The sequence below is a fragment of the Marmota marmota genome, unplaced genomic scaffold (genome assembly GCF_001458135.2).
Source record: "Marmota marmota marmota unplaced genomic scaffold, marMar, whole genome shotgun sequence".
Taxonomy (NCBI): domain Eukaryota; kingdom Metazoa; phylum Chordata; class Mammalia; order Rodentia; family Sciuridae; genus Marmota; species Marmota marmota.
This window is the reverse complement of record NW_026000037.1, coordinates 1,412,446-1,431,573: the sequence shown is the minus strand read 5'-3', so window position 1 is coordinate 1,431,573 and position 19,128 is coordinate 1,412,446. Positions and strand designations below refer to the sequence as shown.

The 19,128-nt window shown below is 36.6% G+C and overlaps 1 protein-coding gene across 12 annotated transcripts in view; it reads right to left on the bottom strand.

Annotated features, from left to right (window-relative positions):
* The window catches only part of Bltp1 (bridge-like lipid transfer protein family member 1), a 203,334-nt gene that overhangs the window by 124,308 nt on the left and 59,898 nt on the right, over nucleotides 1–19,128 (bottom strand). For 11 of the 12 annotated variants that reach the window (XM_048812004.1, XM_048812005.1, XM_048812000.1 and 8 more), the window contains 7 exons: nucleotides 18,742–18,920; nucleotides 18,472–18,578; nucleotides 17,280–17,488; nucleotides 9,288–9,515; nucleotides 8,476–8,613; nucleotides 3,413–3,592; nucleotides 1,291–1,419 (listed from right to left, as the gene is read on the bottom strand). In XM_048812004.1, coding sequence (XP_048667961.1) covers nucleotides 1,291–1,419; nucleotides 3,413–3,592; nucleotides 8,476–8,613; nucleotides 9,288–9,515; nucleotides 17,280–17,488; nucleotides 18,472–18,578; nucleotides 18,742–18,920 — 1,170 coding nt within the window. The remainder of the gene's footprint in view (nucleotides 1–1,290; nucleotides 1,420–3,412; nucleotides 3,593–8,475; nucleotides 8,614–9,287; nucleotides 9,516–17,279; nucleotides 17,489–18,471; nucleotides 18,579–18,741; nucleotides 18,921–19,128) is intronic. The other variant, XM_048811996.1, reaches the window with a different exon arrangement.

Below are 19,128 nucleotides of genomic sequence, written 5' to 3'. Positions count from 1 at the left end.
CAGACAAAGGCAGAGAGACACAAAGGAAGTTTTCAAAATGACAGAAATGTTCTCTATTGTTACTGGTGATAATCATTACTCGCATGATTAGAACATTTGTCAAAAACTCAAACCAGTCAACTTAAAAAGGGTGAATTTACTATATGTAAAAATATACCCCAATATACTTGACTTTAAAAAATTTCATGTCCGGAGCACAACAGACACTAGTATGGCAATATGTAAATCAATGGATGTGTAACTGATGTGATTCTGCAATCTGTGTATGGGGTGAAGGTGGGAGTTCATAACCCACTTGAATCAAAGTGTGGAATATGATGTGTCAAGAAATTTGTAATGTTTTGAACAATCAACAATAAAAAATTTAAAAAAAAAATTTCATGTCACATAAAAGCTTTGAGTTAAAGGGGGGAACCTAAAGGTATGTGTGAATTATCCATAAGAACTAACTGCCTGACATATAAGTAAGGGGACGGTTCCCAAAGGGAAAAACACTTTATCAAAACTTAAAGAGCTATTTCCTTTATTATCAGCACATAAGCATAGTGTGACTTTTTCAGACATAAAATTAAAAGCACAATAAATTACTTTAATTCACAATAATATTACAGCACATAAATATAGCTTGTATGGAAAAAAATCCAAATAAGAAAGAAAAACTAAATTGTTAATAATGGTCTTCTTTTACACTTTTCAAATTTCCATAATTTCTAGGTTTTTAGAAATAAGTCCCCATTCCAAATTCACCAGGGAGAGTATTTACTGCACAAAACACCACACATTTCAGTGCCACTGTGTACATTCTAGGGATCACTGTCTACTTTTTTAAATCCTGAGAAGGAACCATAATGACATATATCAAGGCAGTTCCATGTCCTGAAAAGATAATGAGATCTGGAATCGGGAAATCTGGCCAATGTCCAACATTGCTAATCACATTGTAGGATATTAGACATGTTCCAGAATGGTCTGCAAATCAAGCCACATAAGGAATTGTTCCTTCCTATTGCTTCAATTTCTAAATCTTCTACAGACACAGCCATATTGCAAATAATACACTAAGATAAAAATTTTAACAGTAAAAATATATATGCGTGAATGTGTATGTTTTAATAATTCTCTTATATTTTAGATATAGTGACTAAGAATTTACACAATAATTAACCAAAAAAAAGCTAAACTATACTGTTTACTTCATGGTTATACACATTTTAGTTAAAGCTGAATCTTGATCTTCCATTTAAAAAAAAGTCATACAAGTGTATATACTGCTAACATTTGTTAACATACCTTGGACTCACAGACTCGACGGTCAATCCCATGCTGACATATGATTACAGATTTTGGTCTTTCCAGTTCATATTCCCGGCACACCACGTGAAAAATAAATGTCTGTCCCCACTCCAAGAGACACGCCAGCTAAGATAACCAGGGACAGGGTGACAATACGGTTAGCACCTAAACAGGGTTTGGCACTCAGCAACCCGTGAAGAACATCAGCTGGCTTGAAAGAGCACAAATGCTGCTTTACACCTGCTGCTTGATAACCTGCCTGTTAGCAAGAGCTTCCTCTACCTCGACATCACTCGGAAGCCTGTGTTCCTCTTCATTTGTGAAAGGTAAAATGCATCACCAAAATGAACTTTATTTCAGCTGAAAAGTTCCCTTCAGCAACTTCCAAAACAAACAATTTTCTTCAAAGTCATACATTCTTTGCACACAAAAGCACCTAAAATTCTGTCTCATAATAAACAACTTTGATGTAAATTTTTTTGATATTTAATTATCATTATCATACTGAGCTACAATTTTGGAAAACTGGGTATTTTGAATTACTATAAGGCACATTTGTTTATGTAATTAAAAGTTTAATGATATATCAATTCTTCAAATCTATAGTTTAAATTAAAAAGCGCTTTAGTTTTGTAACTGATTCAAGCTGTTTAAACAATAAACATACTGAGGAATGGTTACACATTACATTATAACCCCCAAAGCAGTTCATAATTTCAACTATTAGAAAACATGAATTTCAGATGATAAGACATTTAAGTGTCTACAGGTTCATGAGGCATGCAATCCATGACGAGAGTGCAGTGCAGAAAGAAAGGGTTATCTTATAATGATGGTTTATAAACACAGGAACTCTTAGTCCTCAGAATAAAACTGCATCCAGTTCTGTGGGTTCAGCATGACTTTATCCTCTCATCAGGAACAAGCTCCTCTGTTATATACAAGTTTGTACTTGAAGACTTAGGGACAAGAAACGGGGAATAGTAAGAAGAAGACAGTTACAAAGCCAGTAAGTGCTGAATGTTCCCTGTCATTCATTTTTGTATATATTCATTTCTTTTCACCCATTTGTTTACATGTCATTATATCCCAACATTATACTGAGATGTTATCCAACTCCAAAATACCACCTTCAACTTCATTCATTCTCCTACTATTTTTAGGAGATCAGTGTCGCTGCCCTCCTACTACAGCTTCTTTGAGGTATACAAGGTACTTGGATTCTTGGTTTACCTCCCTCCTGCTACCACCTGATTCTCTGTTTCATACCTATTCTGTAACTTTTTACCAAAATGGAGTATGAACATTTATACCACATTCCAGTCCTAAAATACAAAGCATTCATATTATCATAAATATATGTCTCAACAGGTAAAACGTTACAGCAACACAGCTCTTCAATTAAAGTTGGACTGTCTATTTCTAGAACTAAATAATCCTTAAGGCCTCTGAGCCTTGTAAAAGTCAGTCAGATTGTGTTAGGGATGAACTTATCCAAAGGGACCACACTTAGCTCTAAAGACCAAATTTACTTGTTAGTAAATCCATTATTTCAAAAACCAGTATCCATTAAGACTAGGTCATATGCACAGATTATATGATCTTGCTTTGGGACATGACAAGAATCCTCAGCAACACAAGGGTGAGTTTCAAACCTTACTTAAGAAATATACTAGATCGCTTCTCGGCCTTTTGGCTAAGATCAAGTGAAGAAATATACTAGAAAGCAAAGTTCTTAGAAAATTATTCTATATACTAGGGGAAACCAAAGGTTATTGTAATTGCAGAGGGCCAACTAGTATAATTTGAAGAATACATTAATCTGGTTTCTAGAACAGTTCTCATCCTGAGTTTTTCCCAAAGAAAGTCTCAAATTCTTGTGACTATCTCTAGAACTACATAATACTGTCAATTATATCTAGCTCAGAAAGTGACCCTTGCCTCTGACTCAACTACTGCTAAGAAAGTCCTGAACAGCAAGGAGGACAGTCCACCAGCGCTCCCCCAGAACCTCCCCAGTGGAAACGCAGTGATCAGTGCACTGTCACACAAGCTGTCCTGGAGAGCTGGGAGGAAGGAGAAGGAGGTGTGTTAGGTCACAGTGCTGGGAGGACCGTACCTGTGGTGCAGTGACCTTGGCTGTAAGGCTTCCAGCCTGCACGTCGATTAGCCAGGCATACTCTAAGGAATCGCTTCCCAAAGGAAGCCCTTCTGCAGAGAACATAGCATGCGCTCTCAGCTGCAGACCTGACAGATGGATGTGCCCTTCCCTGAGTACGTCGTCCACGGGGGGTCGCTGCTGGAAACAAGAAGACGGTAAGAAGTACATCAAAACCTCCTCATGATTCATACTTGCTTTACCCTCCTGGAGCTGGACACTACTCTAAATCACGCTACCACAACTGGGGGCTCATAAAGATTGTCAGAAGTAAGCTACGTCTGACAATCTTTATGAGTCCTCAGCTACGTCAGTGACAGTACCTCTGAAAGCCCGACTACAAAAATCTGATAGCTAAGTCCTAATTGGTCTGATTGGTAACTGCCTCCAGGAAAAAGAAACTAGGACACTAACAAGGAATGCCAGAGCCCAATGTTTTGTGGGAAGGCCAGGAATCATGAGATTAAAATATCAAGAGAGTAAAAAAAGGGAAGAATAAAGACCAATATGACCATAACATGAAGAATGCAGGGGAGGGTCACCCAGATCCATGAAGATTTTGAGGACTATGTAAATAAAAGAATAGCTTTTATCTTGCAGAGAATAATTGTATACTTACTCTATAGTGAGAGAAAATTTCTAAGACACATTTAGAAAGAAAAAGGATAAGTGTAACAGGGCATTCCATGGAATACTAGTTCCACAGACCACTGTTAAGAACACAGGATCAAGGACATTAGGCAATGCCTTCCCATTAATCAGCCATTTCTGTAGAATCTACCTCACAATTTGTTGTCTGTCTCAGCAAATACCCTTGACTTTCTTCTATCTGTACTGCTATGACTCTTTTTGCCAGGACATTGACAAGCATTCCAGCATTCACTTCTGAATCTCGATGCTCAGTCAACAACCACAGGGGCTTTTCAAAAGGCAAGTTTGACCACATTCTTGTCTCCAAACAATTACATGCTTCCAAAGCAGTGTCTACCTCTCCTTCCAGCACTTTTACACTATGAATTATTTATTTTAATCTCCATATTTATATTCTCCACCAGGTTCATTAGGTAAGGACCATTTCTGTTTTGTTCCCTAAGTATCTCACCTAACAATACTAAAAAGAGATGCTGCTGACTGAGGAGTCAGATTTCCTCACAAGTATTCTCAGGACCTTCAAGACACCATTCTACATTGAGACAGCTCACAGGTGTCTCTCCACCTAGTTTCACCATATTTGCCTCTTCTGTGTGCGGGGGCCATCACACAGGGTTAGTGTTCCTTGCTTTCAACACATTTGTGGAAATGCATTCTTTAAAAATAATTTATTTTGTTTTGTTGAATGTCCAATAAGGCCTTTTTTGAAAGTACAGTGGTTAAAATAAAAGTAAAGCACTATTAAGTACTCACAAACAAACCAACACTCAACTAAGATGCTCAGAACTCGCCCATAAGAGATTCCCCATTTCTCTTTATTAATTTCTTCAACAAATTAAAAAACGGGGATGTACTTCCTCTCAATACACTTGTCCCCAGCTCTTATAAACCACTAATTGCAGAGAAGCACAAGAGGTATTTTAAGGCTAAAATAAACTGTTATGCAAGCTTGGTATTATGAAGATAGAGGAGTTCACAATGGTGGAGTTATACAAACCTATACATGTGGTAATACAACCCGGAACTACAAACACATGCTGAACCAGTATCAATGTCCTTGGTTTTGATACTGCACAGTGATTACATAAGAGTCTCGCGCCATGGGGAGCACAAGGTAAAGGGTCTACATGGTGTGTCTCTGTGCTATCTTGCCAATTTCCTCTGAATTTGTAATTACTTAAAAATCAAAAAAGTTTAAAAGAAGGAAACACCCATTCTGTGGCACAACCAAAAACAATGTCTAAAACACACCATGTATTGATTTTTAGCTATCACAATCTCAGCTGTGTCCACATATAAATGCAAGAAAGTAAACTAAAATTATATCAAGAAAAACATAGCTATGGCTAAAGAGTGAAAAGGAATATGCTATTTTTTAAAAAATGCTCAGTTACCACATATAATTCATAATAATGACCACCTATTGATGGTTTTGGACTGTCAGATTCATCTTCCCATTTATAATTTTATTTGTCTTGTATTAAAATTCATTTTCTATGCTGTACCATTGGTCTTCAGGTCTGTTTCAGTGCTATTTTTGTTACTAGAGCTCTGTAGTATAACTTAAGGTCTGGTATCATGATGCCTCCTGCTTCACTTTTGCTAAAGTTTGCTTTGGCTACTCTGGGCCTCTTATTTTTCCAAATGAACTTCATTATTGCTTTTTCTATTTTTATGAAGAACACTATTAGAACCTTAATAGGAACTGCATCAAATCTGTATAGCACTTTTGGTGGTATGGCCATTTTGACGATATTAATTCTACCTATCCAAGAACATGGGAGATCTTTCCATCTTCTAAGGTCTTCTTCAATTTCTTTCTTTAGTGTTCTATAGTTTTAATTATAGTGGTCTTTCGCCTTTTTTATTAGATTGATTCCCAAATATTTTCTTTTCTCTGAGGCTATTGTGAATGGGATAATTTCTTTTTCAGTTGATTCATCACTGATATATAAGGATGGAAATGATTTATGGGTGTTAATATTATATCCTGCTACTTTGCTGAATTCATTTATGAGTTTTAGAAGTTTTCTGGTGGAGTTTTTGGGGTCTTCTAAATATAGAATCATGTCCTCGGCAAATAGTGGTAGTTTAAGTTCTTCTTTTCCTACTTGTATCTTTTTTAATTCCTTTTTTCTAATTGCTCTGGCTAGGTTTTCCAGGACTATGCTGAATAGAAGTGGTGAAAGACGGCATCCCTGTCTTGCTCCAGTTTTTAGAAGGAATGCTTCCAGTTTTTCTCCGTTTAGACAAACTCACATAAACATAGTTATCTCATCCTAGACAAAGATGTCATAAACATACACTGGAGAAAAAGAGAGCCTCTTCCAACAAATGATGCTGGGAAAACTGGAAATGCATATGTAATAAAATGAAATTAGATCCCTATCTCTCACCATGCACAAAACTTGTCTCTTAAGTGGCTCAAAGACCTAAGCATTAGACTAGAGACCCTATGCCTACTAGAAGAAAAAGTAGGCCCAAATCTCCATCATGTTGGCTTAGGAACCAAATTCTCAACTAGACTCTGAAAGTGCAAAAAGTAAAATCAAGAATCAATAAATGGGAAGGTATCAAACCAAAAAGCTTCTTCACAGCAAAGGAAACAATCAAGAATTGAAGACAGAGCCTACAGAATAGGAAAAAATCTTTGCCACCTGCACCTCAAATACAGCATTAATTTCCAGGATATATAAAGAACTCAAAAAACTTAACACCAATAAAATAAAATAACCCAATCAACAAACAGGCAAAGGAACTAAACATATGCTTCACAGAAGAAGAAATATAAATGGTTGACAGATATATGAAAAAATGTTCACCACCACTAGCAATTAGAGAAATGCAAATTAAAACTACACTGAGATTTCATCTCACTCCAGTCAGAATAGCAGGTATAAAGAATATAACTAACAAAAAATGTTGCCAAGGATGTGGAAGGAAAAGATACACTTGTATATTAGTGGTGGACTGCAAATTGGTGCAAGCACCCTGGAAAACAATATATCCCTCAGAAAACTTGGAATGGAACCACCATTTGACCTAGTTATCCCACTCCTCAGCATACACCCAAAGGACTTAAAATCAGCATACTACAGTGACACAGCCACATCAATGTTCATAGCAGCTCAATTCACAATAGCTAAGCCATGGAACCAACCTAGGTGCCCTTCAATAGATGAATGGATGATATAAACACACAACGAATATTTCTCAGCCAAGAAGAAGAATGAAAATACAGCATTTGCCTGATAAATGAATGGAACTGGAGGCAATCATGTTAAGTGAAATAAGCCAATCCCCCCAAAAAAACAAAGGCTTAATGTTCTCTGGTATGCAGATGCTGAATCACAATGGGGGAAATGGAGGTTCACCGGATTGGTTAGGGGGTATGAGGGGAAGGAATGGGAAATGGAAAAGATAGTAGAATGAATTAGACATAACTTTGCTATGTTAATGTATGAATATATGACCAATGTACCCACACATTATGTATAACCACAAGAATTGGAAGTTTATACTCCATGTATGTATGATATGTCATAATATATTCTACTGTCATGTATAACTAATAAGAACAAATTTAAAAAATAGAGAGACCAAAAAAAAATCCATTTCCTAAATCATATAATGTGAACAGAGGTAGGGAAGTTCCCTAAAATCAGTAGTAGGGGGCTGGGGTTGTGGCTCAGTGATAAGCACTCGCCTAGCACGTGCAAGGCCCTGGGTTCGATCCTTAGGACCACATAAAAAAAATAAATTAAATAAAGGTATTGTGTCCAACTACAACTAAAAAATAATTTTTTTTAAAAATCAGTAGTAGGTACCAAGAGAAGCTACTTGGCATTTAAAAAATAATTTAAAAAGTGATAATCTAGCCAGAGATATAATAATTCTCCGTTTGATTAATATCACTGGTTCTTTCCCAAAGGAGGTTCTTAAATATGGTGAAGAAATACAAAAATGTCTAATGTTAGATGAATAAGAATAAATCATTGGCCTGCAGCTACACGTGTTGTAAATGTTTATGGTACTGGTTAGAACAGGTAGTTTTTCCCTTCTACAATAGAGAGTTAGAAAGTATTTTTTCCATTTCTAAAAACAAGAGATAAAATATGATTGGTGTCACATAAATGGGAGCAGTAAAAAACAGAAAAAGAAAATTGAGACTCTTGAAACAACTCACATTTATATTTTATACATGTTTTACACACACATACACACACACACAGACATGAGAACTCCTTATTACAGTCATAAATCTTTAACTGAAAGAGCCACCTATTCCAGGCACAGAAGCTAACACACTATTTTGACCCCCTAAGTACTAAAAATAAGTCTCTAATTCTTTACCACCTTTCCTTTCATATTACCTGATAGTTATCGCTGACAAACACATTCAGGGGTGACAAGACAAGCTGCAGCATGGTCTCCCGAAATCCTTTTTTCATTTCAAAGCATAGTCTTTCCAAGAAAGCAGTAGGGCACTCAGGACCATCAGTAGTTCCATGCTAACAAAAGTACCACAAGACAGAAGTTAAAGAGGAACAGAATATTAGGAAAACAAAACCACTTATCATGATTAAGAGAATTTGCTTTTTCAAAGGGAAAAACAGTATATGTCATCAAAAATAACCATTCTGCACAAGCAAGGACATTTGCTGCCCTTGGCAGCAGAGGTGCCTTCTCTGCTACACAGTGCTGGCATGTGAAATGGAGCAAATTGTTCCAGGGCATTCTCCTCCCTATATGGCCTGATCTCAATGCTCCTGGTTCTTGGGGCTATACAATCTCAGTCCAAGTCAGTTTCCAAGCCCCATGAGTGTCAAGGGCATTCTCAGAGTGAACCAGGATGCTGGGCTGGATCTACACCTCTGCCCAATTCATCCTCTGGGGTCAAGCCTGAGCTTGATTTTGTAACAGGTTCACCATAAGGACCCAAACTGATGTGGGGTCTGAAGACAAGAACTAAGAAAATGTGATGTCCTAGACCAGCTTTCTAACAGTGAAAGGGATAAAGTCTAAATTTCTGTAATCTAAGCTGTGTCCTTTTAAATGTGTGTGTGTGTGTGTGTGTGTGTGTGCACGCATGCGTGCGCCTGCACCCAGGAACACACACGGAGACTCCTATGCTGAATGGATGCCCTAATAACTGTTAGGACTCTCTTGATCTATAAATACTTACAACAGGAAGACGCCCGTGAACTTTGTACAAATTAACCAGTACAGTGATGTCCCAAGGACGCAGGGTGAGAGGGTGAACTGGCTTGGCTGAACCTTCACTTTCCTTCTTTTCGTTCTCCATTCCAACAGCAGTCCATCCCGAGCTGGATGATGTGGACAGTGACAGCACAGGGCTGGAGATGACCTCTTCAAAATCCATGTACATGTCATCTTCCCCAAAGTAGTTCTCCTGTAAATATTAAGAAAAAACAAGCTGGCATTACAAGAGCTAAGTAATACTTTCACTTGTGGGCCTAAATTTGTAAACTATGAACCACCCTCACCTAGTATATTTAATTAAAAATGAAAATGTCAGGTCTACTTTCACAATTTGAAAAAACATTAGAAAATAATTATTCAGTAGCACAAAAAGTAAAAGACTACAGAGTTTATAGTAAGTGTCACAACATAACTCCCCAATTATAGCAGAAAGCATAATTTAGTTCCTCAAGAGACCTCTGAAGATCTGTGGTGGGACGGAGATGCAGCTCCGTGGCAAAGCTCTTGCCTAGTACGTATGAGGCCCTGAGTTTCATTCCCAGCCCCACAAATAAGAAAAAAGAAAGTTTTTATGGCTTAATAACTTTCAGTGTTTACTCTATAGTGCCCAAGGCACTATGTAGGAACATCTTTTGAGGAAAGTGAAAATCAATTTGGATGACTCTTAATAAATATTACAACATACACATTCCAGCTGTAATATTTATCCAGAAATGTTTTAACAGTTTTAATAAGAATGTCTAATTTTAGTTACTGATTAAATAAATACATGTGTTATCAACAGTTATCAAATTTCCTTTCATACAATTCACTGGTTATTTAATGTGGAAGTGTGTCAACTATTTTGTGATTTCTTTTGCATCAGAAATTAAAATTTGACTTTTAAGAAACAGATTTAACTTCAACTGAAATCATCTTTTTCCCATTGACTGTGAATTTATATTTTGTTTATTTAACCCATCAGTAGTAAAGTTGTTAAATAGCCTTGCTAACACTGTTTACTGTTATCTATTAAAGGGGGACCAAATCAGTATTTCAATAAATTCTGCAGCAGAGTTACTGACAAATTCGTTTTCTAACTAGGGTTATGGACACCAGGTTATAACATCTTTTCTTAGGAAAGGACGTTGAAGGTCTTAAAGTCCTACAACTAATGAGAATACTGTATTCAAACTCCAAATCCACTGACTCACAAAACCAGGAGTTTTCCCTGTATTCTTCTCTGCTGTCCACTGCTTTAAAAAAAAAAAAAAAGAGAGAGAGAGAGAGATCTGAAGCCTGAACAAATTCAAGCACAAATATAAAGGAAAATAAACACTGATCTGCATCTTCAAACCCAACATATAATTTTTACAACTAAACAGAAGTAGCCTTCACTGTTGATTAAACTCAAAAGAATTCAGAATGGGAGTTATCACTTAGATCATTTGGGAACCTTTTCAAAATGCACTCGTTATCTCTTGGTCCTGGAGACTGACTCAGCAGGTCTGCAATGGGCATGAGTTCCAGAGGCAGGTACAGGGGAAAACATCCTTTGGTGACTTTACCTGCAAATGCCCCCCAAGACTACTGCATTGTTTTTAAAAAGGAAAGCACATTTGCACACACACCCTTAACCCCCAGTTACTAGGAACAAGTGCTGACAGGCTGTCACACAGAGGGGGCTTTCTGCTATAATTGATGGGTTATGTTGTGACGCTTTCCCTTCCTCTACTAAGGAAAGCTAGAACAAATTCCACCCAGGAAAGTAGTCTCAGTGTACTGTTACTCAACCCTGTTACTGTTACTCAACACCCGGTTCTGACATGTTGAAAATGACTTCAAGCTGGCGCCGAGCAGCCATGCTGTCCACACCTGCAGCAGGCTCCATCATATCTTCTCAGATGTTAAAGCATGTTCAGCACACAGTCTTTTTCCAGAGCTCTTTGCCGAGGTAATGCCAGGATCACTTTCTCTGGTGGATTTTGGAAATCACTTTTTCAAACATAATCTCACAAATACAGTGATTTTATAATTTCTTTGTGTTTAATTTTGATAACTAAGTAAGTCTCAGTTAACATGGATTTTCAGACTCCCTTCGTTTTTCACCTATATATGAATTTCATCATAGAATGTACATGAAATAATGTACTCAAAAATGACACATATATATGCAAAATGCCTAAATTCCAAAGTTTTTAAATTCTAACACTGATACTAAAACATAAGTAATACATTAAAACAAACAAATGCCCTTTGCCATCACTCGGTCTCTGAGGTCTCAGAGCCACCCTTCCTGCTTTCATGAGTTCTAATGGAAAGATCATAGAATCCCAGAGTGACGATTTTGATGAATGCCACAACAGTGGAAGTCAGGATTAATCACCTGAGAGTGCTTCTGGCATACCACAGAGAAAATGCCAGGAGATGCCCCAGAAGCCAGCAAGGGAAGAGCAGGATCTGAAGGGAGGGCCAGAAGCAGCTGGCTCCAAACAGTCTCAGAGACAACTGCACCCACTGGGAAAGCAAGGACCTCTGGGAAGCAAAGAGAGGGTGCCAGGACCCAGGAAAGACGGGGGGTATCTGGAGCCACAGGGCTTGGGAAAGGAAGTACCTCAGGGCATAGGAAGAGATCAGCGACTCTGAGGAGAAGACTGCTCTCTTTAGGGGTGTGACCTGCCCGTGATGAGAAGCAAAATGTGGTGGCCTTTTGCAGTCACAGGCATAGCTGTGAACTCTGGAACTCCTGACCCTCAGGTGTATTAGCAAGTGAAAGGAAGAATTCGCAACATTAAAAACTTATGCATTATTTGTTCTTACTGTATGCTGTGTATTCTGTTAACACTGTTCTTGCTGTGTGCCCTGAAGTCTGTTAGAATTAGAGTTTTGTTGAGCAAGACATATACCTAATGCATTCATCTGTCTGTGTGTCCATATGCCTATTTTCAAAAACAAGTATTGTCAGATATTCTCTGTATTGACCAGCACTACCTTTCCTTTGCTCCAGGTGGGACTACCAAAGATGTAGGTATCTAATTCCAGACTTTTTTGCCTCAGTGCGCCCACGCACACACACACACACACACACAAACACAGAGTATCACTGTGGACATCTCTCCTCTACTTTGCCCCACTGCTAAGTTCCCAGTCGGGACAAGTTCCCTTCTATCTGTTTCCTGTTCAGCACATGCTCCATGCTGCAAACTCTCTTCCTTCATTTAACCTGCATCAGTCACCAACAATTAATAAACATTTGCAAATGTTTCCCTAAAAAAAAAAAAAGAAAGAAAGAAAGAAACAGAATTTAAGGTAGAATAATATCACTATATCAGCACTAAATTTTAAGGTACACAAAGACAGAAACAAAAAAAAATTACATATATTCCTTATAAAAAGCAGAGTTCACTGGGCTGGGCAAATTTTTTGCCTATCATGTTTTCAATATATATTTAATATGTATGTCAAAACTTGAAATTTTAAATTTGCTTTGATAGTTTATACAAGTTCTAAATTAATTTGGTGAATGCACATACCAATATTCTTTTTTATATATACTTATCTTTTTAGTTTTAGGCAGACACAATATCTTTATTTTACATTTATGTGGTGCTGAGGATCGAACCCAGTGCCTCATGCATGCTAGACAAGTGCTCTACTACTGAGCCACAATGCCATCCCCCAATATATTCTTTAGCAAACTTTGATACTACTAAAAAGTACGTATCCAAACATAAGCAACTATCAACAGAAGCCACATCTGTAGAGTAGAATTTATAAAGAAATATAAACGGAGACATATACATCTTTCTTTATATTTTTCTTGGTTACAATCCTCTTATTTTTGGTAAATATGTATTACTATAAATCTTTTAAAATAAAAAATTGGCATTCAATGTGCACATGGCAATGCAAAACCAAAGTTAATATCTAATAATATTCAAAACCTGATATTATACTGCAGTGACCACCCTCAGCCTGCTAATTAAATCATTACTTACATTTAATTAAAATATAAATCAGCCTCATTAGTGAGATTATAGCTAAATTTGTAAATAATCCTTTTATAGCTATTCATGTGCAATCCCAAGAAAGTCAGATATTGGAAGAAATATTTGAAGAATATTTTAGGTGAAACAGTGGTCATAAGAAAGAAAATATGTGTATATGTGTGCATTTTCCCCTTTGAACACACAGGTTTACTCCTTTAGGAATCTGCTTTTTAAATGCTAGGGAAGAAAGGGTAACCATGCAAAGCTCCAGGTTTCTACAAATCTTATCTACACGTTCCCTGCACCTTTTAACTTACATCATGCTATCTGACACTTCCCAACAGTTTTTAATAAATATAGTAACTCAAATGTTAACACTATGTGCCTCAAGCCCAAGTCACCTAGTACTTTGTCTTAAGAGCCCTCACCCACACCTGTGACTTGTCCTTCCTTGTCCAACCCTGACCACCCTAGTCCCTTCTCCAGAATTCATTACCACTATTACTGTATTATTAACTTAGTATTCAGTATCCAAATCTCTGCATCTGTGAAACTGCAACAGGATACAAATAAACAAGCAATGTAAGATTAGACCCACTCTAACATCCCTCCCATGAGTAACCCTACTGTTTATGGTGTTTTTAATATCTTCCTGATCACAGATATGGTAAACAACCAACAGTTCAATGAAATTTAAAGCAAAGTAAAAGTGCAAAATTCTGGAGAAATGTAAAATTTGGTGAAACTGCTGCTAAATGATGTTGGAAAACTGCTCTCCTCAAAGCTTACAGTGATAAACAAGGATCTAGAAGAGTTCATTACCAAAAAGAATAGCAAAACAACAAGAACCACTGTGACACCAGGGAGACTGTTTTAAAGTGTGATCTGAATAACAGAAGAATTAAAGTAATCTTTGGAAAACAGGTGAAGACCTCAAATATTTCTCTAAAAATAGCCTCTCTTCATAATCATGCTACACATATCAACCTTAAAGTGCTATCACACTGTGCAATTACATAGTTTCAGTGGAAAAATTATGCCAAACGAATCAACACTTGATTTATTCTTTGTTCTAAGAAGTGGTGCATATTAATTCAGAAACTAAATTTGACATACTCTTGCAATAAACTTATTTTCATAGATTTGCTTTCATTTTTAAAATAAAGATCCAAACAAATCTTGGCTCATTATTTATCATGAAATGCTGTCATCTTTTTTTTTGGTACCAGAAATTGAACTCTGAATCACTCAAACACTGAGCCACATCCCCAGCCCTACTTTGTGTTTTATTTAAAGATAGGGTATCACTGAGCTGCGTAGTGCCTCACGGTTGCCGAGGCTGGCTTTGAACTCACAATCCTCCTGTCTCAGCCTCCAGAGCCACTAGGATTACAGGCATGTCCCACTGCGCGCAACTTATCATCTGTTTTAAATAGATTCACTTAAAATAGACTTTTCCTAGTACCAATCATTCTCAATTATTCTCAGGTAAGTGTTAAAATTTGTCCACATATCTTTCCTACTCTATCAGATATACTGTCCAGATATCTGTTACCCCTCTATCTAATTTCCTTGAAAAAAGAAATATTATGTTAGTGCTGGCACACTAAATGCTTCAAACTAAAAAAACACTAAACTTAGGAGTGTTCTTTTTAATAACTGCAGTGGATTCCAGCACAACAAGTCCAGTGAACAGGCATCACTTATCCTCAACAATTTAAATCATCCATCAAGCTATTGTGAATCCCCTTAATTTTCATTTAGAAGGCTATTACAACATTGTAAAAGCTATCTAGGTGAAGCCCCCGGCCAACATCATTCTAAATGGACACAAATTGAAAGCATTCCCTCTAATAGGGATGCCGTCTTTCACCACTTCTATTTAATGTAGTTCTTGAAACACTAGCCAGAGCAATTAGACAGATGAAAGAAATTAAAAGGATACGAATAAGAAAAGAAGGACTCAAATTATTACTATTGGCCAACCATATGATTCTATACCTAGAAGACCCAAAAAATTCCACCAGAAACCTTCTAGAACTAATAAATGAATTCAGCAAAGTAGCAGAATATAAAATCATAAATTATAAATCAAGGGCATTTCTGTACATCAGTGACAAATCATCTGAAAGAGAAAGGAGGAAAACTACCCCATTTACAATAGCCTCAAAAAAAAACTTGGGAATCAACTAAAGAGGTGAAAGACCTCTACAATGAAAACTACAGAACACTAAAGAAAGAAATTAAAAAAGACCTTAAAAAGATAAAAAGATCTCCCTTGTTCTTGGATAGGCAGAATTAATACTGTCAAAATGACCATACTACCAAAAGCACTATACAGATTTAAAGCAATTCCAATCAAAATCCCAAGGACATTCCTCATAGAAACATAAAAGGCAATCATGAAATACATCTGGAAAAATAAGAGGCCCAGAATAGCTAAAGCAATCTTTAGCAAGAAGAGTGAAGCAGGAAGCATCATTATACCAGACCTTAAACTATACTACAGAGCAACAGTAACAAAAACAGTATGGTGTTGGCACCAAAATAGACTGGTAGACTGAAGGTACAGAACAGAGGACACAGAGACTAATCCACATAATTACAGTTATCTTATATTAGTCAAAGGTGCCAAAAGCATATATTAGAGAAAGATATCCTCTTCAACAAATGGTGCTGGGAAAACTGGAAATCGATATGAAACAAAATGAAATTAAGCCCCTATCTCTCACCATGCAAAAAACTCAACTCAAAGTGGACCAACAACCTAGGAATTAAACCAGAGACCCTGCGCCTAATAGAAGAAAAAGTAGGCCCAAATCTCCATCGTGTTGGATTAGCCCTGACTTCCTTAGTAATACTTCTAAAGCACAAGAAGTAAAATCAAAAATCAATAAATGGGATGGATTCAAACTAAAAGGCTTCTTCTCAACAAAAGAAACAATCAGTGAGGTGACTAAAGAGCCTATGGAATGAGAGCAAAGTTTTACCCCTCACACATCAGATAGAGAGCATTAATCTCTAGGATACATAAAGAACTCAAAAATCTTAATACCAAAAAAACAAATAACCCAATCAATAAATGGGACAAAGAACTTAACAGACACTTCTCAGAAAATAATATACAATTAATCAACAAATATATGAAAAAGTGTTCAACATCTCTAGCAATTAGAGAAATGCAAGTCAAAACTACTCTTAAGATTTCCTCTCACTCCAGTCAGAATGGCAGCTATTATGAATACAAACAATGATAAGTGTTGGTGAGGATGTGGGGAAAAAGGCACACTCATACATTGCTGGTGGGACTGCAAATTGGTGTAGCCAATATGGAAAACAGTATGGAGATTCCTTGGAAATCTAGGAATGGAACCACCATTTGACCCAGCTATCCCACTCCTTTGTCTATACCCAAAGGACTTAAAAACAGCATACTACAGGGACACAGCCACATCAATGTTTATAGCAGCACAATTCACAATAGCTAAACTGTGGGACCAACCTAGCTGCCCTTCAGAGTAGATGAATAAATAAAGAAAATGTGATATATATACACAAGGGAATATTACTCAGCAATAAATAATAAAATCATTGCATCTGCAAGTAAATAGATGGAGTTGGAGAATATAATGCTAAGTGAAATAAGCCAATCCCAAAAAACCAAATGCCGAATGTTTTCTCCTTTCTCTGATATAAGGAGGCTGATTCGTACTGGAAGAAATAGACGAACTTCAGATAGGGCAAAGGGGAGGGAAGAGAAGGGACAGGGTATGGAGGTAGGAAAGATGGTGGAATGAGATGGACATCATTACCTTAAGTACATGTATGAAGACATGAATGGCATGACTTTACTTTGTGTGCAACCAGAGACATGAAAAATTGTGCTGTTTGTATAATAAAAATTGAAATGCATTCTGCTGTCACATATAACAAATTAGCATAAATAAAATAAATTCAAAAAAATAGAAGTTCTTTTAAAATCATACCTTTATACATAAAAAGGCATTTAGCAGAGGCCCATAGAGAGTTATCTGAGAATCTGGGGAGAGCTCCATTTCTACGTGAAGTTTATCAGGCGGAAGTTCTGCTGGGTCAACCGGAGGGCATGCAGAAGAAGAGGGAGAGGAAGCCACTCTGTCTGCAGCCTTCTGGGCTGGCCTTAACACAGACAGCATTGTTTCTTCCATCTCTGACACTGGCATAAATGGAGGAAGAAGAAGAGATTAATGTTTAAAGAAGGAGAAAATGACCTCTTAGAAGTTCTTCAAGCCAATATTCAGTAAGACATAATACTTAGCAAATGCAAAATCAAATAATCTTGATAATATCTACAGTAATATAATACAACAGACCTGAGGGTCTAAAAATTAAGAAAACAAAGAATAGACTTCATTGAAATATGGAGGTAAATGCATATATCAGATTGCATAGAACCAATGAAAAGTTCCTGTTAACATAAGCAACTTTCTCATTAGGTCCCTACAATATAAATTTGAGTTACTATTAGTCCTTAAGTATATTCAGGCATTAAACTACAAAGCTGTTTTCACATAAATAACTGGTAAGACACAGAATGACATTATCAAGTCACCACACATGTAAACAACTATCAACACTATTCTTTGAAACTTAACACACTGGGAAAAGAAAGAAAGAAAACATCACTTGACTCTTGTTGTTTTTTGTGTCTCAGGTAACAGGGAAAATTACCTTCAGGAAAATATAAGTTACATGAAAGTTTTCAAAATGCATTAAAGAAACTAACACTTAACAAAATCGATTTAGGCATTTCAATTGAGGCTTCCCAAATACACAGATTCTCACACACCTTGTTTCCTACTCAGCTCTGCTGCATTGGAGTGGCAGGTCTTGAGAAAACTACTTGCCTTTTCTGAGCCTATTTCTTCAACTCCAAGCTGAGAATAATATCCACCTCATAGAGATGTGATAAGAATTAAATGAGATAATATAAGCCAGAAAACTACTTGGCCCAGTGCCTGATTATATAGTAAATGCTCAATAAAGGTTAACTATTCAAAATTATTTTGCAGATTATAAATTTATATAATTATTTTAGAAGAATAAATGCACTTCCAAATTTTTTATTTTCTGTATTTTTAATGATTATCAATCATAATAACCACTAATTCAAAGTATAAATTACATAAAAGCACTTACATGATTGTTTCAGCTGTTCATCTGCCTTTTGCGGATAAATTGGATGCCAGGTGTAATCAATTGTAAGCAGTACACTTGGAACAGTCCAGCACTCAACCCAACCAGCTCTTTGAAGAATAAGAAAGTTTCTGGTCAGATACTTGTTCCTTTAATTGTATACAGACACTAAGTACAGATAATGAAACTTTATAATTAGTATTTTAAAGAAGAAGAAATGTCTCTCCACATGTAAGTACAAAACGCTTAGGTCTCTGATTGTCATATACTCACTTCTCCTGAGTGATATTGCGCCACTTTGGTTTAACTGTTTTCTGGCCACTCTGGCATTCAGCAGGAATACCAGCGTCAGGACCCATCTTACTCGGGTGACAATTCTTTACCAGCATAAATAATGAATATTTACTAGGGTGGCAATCTGGTAGAAACAAATGAAGATCAACATCTTCTCCCTAAAACACAATACATAATAACCCAAAGTAATAAATTCAGTACATACATATGTCAGGTCACTACTTAGAGCCAAAACTATAATAATCTTAAAAACAAATTAAAATGGAAATAAAATTTAAATGATAAATGCCTGGAATAAGGTTTTACATTGTCTAAAACCTAAATACTTATTTAGGTTTTAGACAATTAAAAAAAAGAGAAACAGTA